Source organism: Bacillus rossius, chromosome 11 (genome assembly GCF_032445375.1).
Source record: "Bacillus rossius redtenbacheri isolate Brsri chromosome 11, Brsri_v3, whole genome shotgun sequence".
Taxonomy (NCBI): Eukaryota; Metazoa; Arthropoda; class Insecta; order Phasmatodea; family Bacillidae; genus Bacillus; species Bacillus rossius.
This window is the reverse complement of record NC_086338.1, coordinates 68,870-75,664: the sequence shown is the minus strand read 5'-3', so window position 1 is coordinate 75,664 and position 6,795 is coordinate 68,870. Positions and strand designations below refer to the sequence as shown.

Here is a 6,795-nt window from a genome sequence, read left to right as displayed (position 1 = left end):
TTCACCCAAATCACCAAATTGACCCAATTGACCCAATTAACCCATTTGGCACAATTTACCCAATTCACCCAATTAACCAAATTGTCCCAATACACCCAATTGACCCAATTGACACAATTCACCCAATTCACCCAATTCACCCAATTGAACCAATTGATCCAATTCACCCAATTGACCCAATTCACCCAATTGACACAATTGACCCAATAGACACAATTAACCAAATTGACCCAATAGACTCTATTGACCCAATTGACCCAATTCACCCAATTCTTCCAATTGACCCATTTCACCCAATTCACCCAATTGTCCCAATTGTACCCAATAGACTTAATTGACCCAATTCACCCAATTGACCCAATTGTCCCAATTGACCCAATTGACCCAATTGACCCAATTCACTTAATTCATCCAATTCACTCAATTCACCCAATTGACCCAATTCACCCAATTGACCTAATTCACCCAATTTCCCCAATTCACCCAATTCACCCAATTAACCCAATTGACCCAATTAACCGAATTTATCCAATTGACCCAATTGACCCAATTCACCCAATTGACCGAATTCACCCAATTGACCCAATTTCCCCAATTGACCCAATTCACCCAATTCACCCAATTCACCCATTTGTCCCAATTCACCCAATTGTCCCAATTCACCCAATTGACCCAATTGACCAAATTCACCCAATTGCCCTAATTGACCAAATTGACCCAATTGACCCAATTCACCCAATTCACCCAATTGAACCAATTGATCCAATTCACCCAATTGACCCAATTCACCCAATTGACACAATTGACCCAATAGACACAATTAACCAAATTGACCCAATAGACTCTATTGACCCAATTGACCCAATTCACCCAATTCTTCCAATTGACCCATTTCACCCAATTCACCCAATTGTCCCAATTGTACCCAATAGACTTAATTGACCCAATTCACCCAATTGACCCAATTGTCCCAATTGACCCAATTGACCCAATTGACCCAATTCACTTAATTCATCCAATTCACTCAATTCACCCAATTGACCCAATTCACCCAATTGACCTAATTCACCCAATTTCCCCAATTCACCCAATTCACCCAATTAACCCAATTGACCCAATTAACCGAATTTATCCAATTGACCCAATTCACCCAATTGACCGAATTCACCCAATTGACCCAATTTCCCCAATTGACCCAATTCACCCAATTCACCCAATTCACCCAATTCACCCATTTGTCCCAATTCACCCAATTGTCCCAATTCACCCAATTGACCCAATTGACCAAATTCACCCAATTCACCCAATAGACCAAATTGACCAAATTGACCCAATTGACCCAATTGACTTAATTGACCCAATACACCCAATTGACCCAATTCACCAATTTCACCCAATTCACGTATTTGACCCAATTGACCCAATTCACCCAATTGACCCATTTCATCCAATTCACCCAATTGACCCAAATGACCCAATTGACCCAAATGACCCAATTGACCCAATTCACTTAAATCACCAAATTGACCCAATTTACCCAATTCACCCAATTGACCCAATTGACCCAATTCACCCAACTGACCCAATTGACCCAATTGACCCAGTTCACCTAATTGACCCAATTCACCCAATTGACCCAATTGTCCCAATTTACCCAATTGACCCAATTGTCCCAATTGTCCCAATTCACCCAATTGACCCAATTGACCCAATTGACTAAATTGACCCAATTAACCCAGTTCACCTAATTGACCCAATTGACCCTATTGAACCAATTCGCCCAAAAGACCTAATGGACTTAATTGACCCTGTTGACCAAATTCACCTAATTGACACAATTGACCCAATTCACCCAATTCTCCCAATTGGTTTATTTCGTATTGGAAATTGTTTCCATTCGAGAAAACTTATTTCGTTGAAATGGTTTATTTCGATGGTTTTTTAATCTTTTTCTATTAATTTTTTTAGGTGGAATACAATTTATCTATATTGTTTCGAATTATATGGTTTGATGTAATAATTTTCCCGAGTCAATTCGTTAAATTTTGATTCATATTGTATTAAATGAAATCGTGGTCAATACTTATTAAGTTGTACAAGTAGAAAAAATTTACACACAGTAGAGGTTTTTTCCAATGGTTTATTTGAATTAAATGATGCATTAAATAATTGGAATTTGTTTTTTTTCGAAAAAACTAATTTTGTAAAAATGGGTTATTTTGACAATTGTTTGCCCTTTTACTACTTCATATTACTTATTTAAGTGCATTTAAGTAAAAATTATTTCATTCATAATATTTCGAGTCATTTGGTTTGATGCAACAGTTTTACCAACTAATTTAGTTATAATTGGATTCATTTCGTAAATGATTGGAATAGTTTACGTTTCTTTTCGTCAATTCACATTTAATTGTACAAGTGGATAACATTTACACACATTTTAGTCCTTTCCAATGGTTTATTTAGAACAAATCATGCATTTAACAATTGGAAATTATTTCTATTCGAATAAACTTATTTCGTTATCAAAGGGGTATTTTGATGATTTTTATTTTTTTCCACTTCATTATTTCATCTTTAAGTTCATATAAGTAAAAATCATTTGTTTCATATTGTACCGAGTGACGTTGTTTGATATAATATTTTTTACAGTCTAATTCGTTATAATTGGATTTATTTCGTAAACATTAGTTACGATTAATGTTCTTTTGGTTAATTCACCTTTAATTGTACAATTCCACAAAATTAAATCCTTACCAACGGTTAATTTCGATTAAATTATGTATTTATTAATTAGAAATTCATTCTATTCGAAAAAACTTATTTCGTTTAAATTGGGTTATTTTGATGCTTTGTTATATTTTTCTACTTCATTTTCCCTACAAAATTATATTTGGGTAAAAATAAATTTACTTATATTGTTTGAAGTGATTTGGAATGATGTTATAATTTTTCGAATCAATTCGTTGTAATTTATTTATTTCGTATTCATTAAAATCGATAATGATTATTTTGGTAAATTCAAATTAAATTCTACAAGAAGGTAACTTTTCCACATATTTGAGTTTATTCCAATGATTTATTTTGATTAAAACATGCATTTAAGTATTGGAAATTGTTTCTATTCAAGTAAACGTATTTCGTTATAAATACGTTCTTATGTTATTTTTTGACCTTTTTCTACTTCATATTACTTATTTAAGTGCATTTAAGTAAAAATCATTTCATTCATATTGTTTCGAGTGATTTTGTTTGATGTAATAGTTTTACCAACAAATTTCGTTATAATTGGAAATATTTCGTATTCATTGCAATTGTTTGAAATTTGTTGGATATTCACATTAAATTGTACAAGTGGATAACAATTCCACACATTTGAGTCCTTTGCAATGGTTTATTTAGATTAAATCAAGAATTTTAAATACAAAATTGTTTCTTTTCAAATAAACTTATTTGTTATAAATACGTTCTTATGATACTTTTGACCCTGTTACACTTTATATTACTTATTTAAGTGCTTTTAAAAAAATCATTTCATTCATATAGTTTTGAGTGATTTTTTTTATGTTGTAATTTTTCGTATCAATTCGTTAAAATTGGATTCATTTCGTATGAAATGAAATCTTTTTGAATACTTATTAAATTGTACAAGTAGATAAAATTTACACGTATTTGAGTCTTTTCTAATAGTTTATTTAGATTAAATCATGCATTTAATAATTGGAAATTTTTTCTATTCAAGTAAATTATTTCGTTATTAGTTGGTTATTTTAAATATTTTTTGATCTTTTTCTACTTCATATCACTTATTAAAGTGCATTGGGTCATTTGGATCAATTGTTACAATTGGATGAATTGGGTGAATTTGGTGAATTGGGTCAATTGGGTGAATTGGGTGAAGGGGTCAATTGGGTCAATTGGGTCAATTGGGTCAATTGGGTCAATTGGTTCAATTGGGTCAATTGGGTCAATTGGGTCAATTTGGTCAATGGTGTGAGTTGGGTCAATTGGGTGAATTGGGACAATTGGGTTAATTGGGTGAAATGGGTCAATTGGGTCAATTGGTTTAATTGGGTCAATTGGGTGAATTGGGTCAATTGGGTCAATTGGGTCTATTGGGTCTATTGGGTACAATTGAAAAAATTGTGTCAATTGGGTGAATTAGGTCAATTGGGTGAATTAGGTCAATTGGGTGAAATGGATCAATTGGGTGAATTGGGTCAATTGGATGAATTGGGTGAATTGGGTCAATTTGGTGAATTGGGTGAATTGGGACAATTGGGTGAATTTGGTCAATTGGGTGATTCACCCTTATTCACTCTTAGTCACTCTTATTCACCCAATTCACCCAATTCACCCAATTCACCCAATTCACCCAATTCACCCGATTGACCCAACTGACCCAATTGACCCAATTGACCCAATTGACCCGATTGACCCAATACACCCAATTGACCCTATTGACCCAATTGACCCAATTCACCCAATTCACCCTATTCACCCTATTGACAAAATTCACCCAATTCACCCAATTCACTCAATTCACCCAATTCACCCAATTGACCAAATTCACCCAATTCACCCTATCACCTAATGCACCCAATTGTCCCTATTCACCCAATTCACCCAATTGACCCAATTCACCCAATAAGACCCAATTGACCCAATTGACCCAATTGACCCAATTGACCCAATTGACCCAATTGACCCATTTGACCCAATACACCCAATACACCCAATTGACCCAATTGACCCATTTGACCCAATACACCCAATTCACACAATTGACTCAATTGACCCAAATGACCCAATTGACTTAATTGACCCAAGACACACAATTGACCCAATTCATTAATTTCACCCAATTCACGTAATTGACCCAATTGACCTAATTCACCCAATTGACCTAATTCACCCAATTGACCTAATTCACCCAATTGACCCAATTCACCCAATTCACCCAATTGACCCAATTCACCCAATTGACCCAATTCACCCAATTGACCCATTTGACCCAATTCACCCAATTGACCCATTTGACCCAATTCACCCAATTAACCCAAATGACCCAATTGACCCAATTCACCCAAATCACCAAATTGACCCAATTGACCCAATTCACCCAATTGACCCAATTGACCCAATTCACCCAATTGACCCAATTGACCCGATTGACCCAATTCACGCAATTGACCCAATTGACCCAGTTCACCAAATTGACCCAATTCACCCAATTGACCCAATTGTCCCAATTTACCCAATTGACCCAATTGTCCCAATTCACCCAATTGACCCAATTGACCCAATTGACTAAATTGACCCAATTCACCCATTTGGCACAATTCACCCAATTCACCCAATTGACCAAATTGTCCCAATACACCACATTAACCCAATTGACCCAATTGACACAATTCACCCAATTCACCCAATTGACCCAATTCACCCTATTGACAAAATTCACCCAATTCACTCAATTCACTCAATTCACCCAATTGACCCAATTCACCCTATTTACCCAATGCACCCAATTGTCCCTATTCATCCAATTCACCCCATTGACCCAATTCACCCAAAAGACCCAATAAGACCCAATTCACCCAATTCACCCAATTGACCCATTTCACCAAATTGACCTAATTCACCCAATTGACCCAATTGACCCAATTGACCCAATTGACCCATTTCACCCAATTGCCCCAATTCACCCAAATTGCCCCAATTCACCCAATTGCCCTAATTGACCAAATTGACCCAATTGACCTAATTCACCCAATTCACCCAATTGAACCAATTGATCCAATTCACCCAATTGGCCCAATTCACCCAATTGACACAATTGACCCAATAGACACAATTAACCCAATTGACCCAATAGACTCAATTGACCCAATTGACCCAATTGACCCAATTCTTCCAATTGACCCATTTCACCCAATTGACCCAAATGTCCCAATTGTACCCAATAGACTTATTTGACCCAATTGACCCAATTGACACCCAATTGACCCAATTGACACCCAATTGACCCAATTCACTTAATACACCCAATTGACCCAATTGTCCCAATTGTACCCAATAGACTTAATTGACCTAATTCACCCAATTGACTCAATTGTCCTAATTGACCCAATTGACCCCATTCACTTAATTCATCCAATTCACTCAATTCACCCAATTGACCCAATTCACCCAATTGACCCAATTCACCCAATTGACCCAATTCACCCAATTGACCCAATTCACCCAATTGACCCAATTCACCTAATTGACCCAATTCACCCAATTCACCCAATTGTCCCAATTCACCCAATTGTCCCAATTCACCCAATTGACCCAATTGACCAAATTCACCCAATTCACCCAATTGACCAAATTGACCCAATTGACCGAATTGATTGCCCTAATTGAACAAATTGACCCAATTGACCCAATTCACCCAATTCACCCAATTGAACCAATTGATCCAATTCACCCAATTGACCCAATTCACCCAATTGACAAAATTGACCCAATAGACACAATTAACCAAATTGACCCAATAGACTCTAATGACCCAATTGACCCAATTCACCCAATTCACCCAATTGTCCCAATTGTACCCAATAGACTTAATTGACCCAATTCACCCAATTGACAAAATTGACCCAATAGACACAATTAACCAAATTGACCCAATAGACTCTAATGACCCAATTGACCCAATTCACCCAATTCACCCAATTGTCCCAATTGTACCCAATAGACTTAATTGACCCAATTCACCCAATTGACCCAATTGTCCCAATTGACCCA

The 6,795-nt window shown here is 36.1% G+C and overlaps 1 protein-coding gene across 1 annotated transcript; it reads left to right on the top strand.

Annotated features, from left to right (window-relative positions):
- Nucleotides 1-660: 660 nt before the first annotated feature.
- On the top strand, nucleotides 661-6,559 carry LOC134536528 (amelogenin-like; the record flags this gene model as incomplete). The annotated part of the gene is made up of 3 exons (XM_063376259.1): nucleotides 661-768; nucleotides 5,057-5,119; nucleotides 6,452-6,559. Coding segments are annotated over 3 exons (279 nt in total), but the record flags the coding sequence as incomplete, so codon positions are not given.
- Nucleotides 6,560-6,795: the final 236 nt, after the last annotated feature.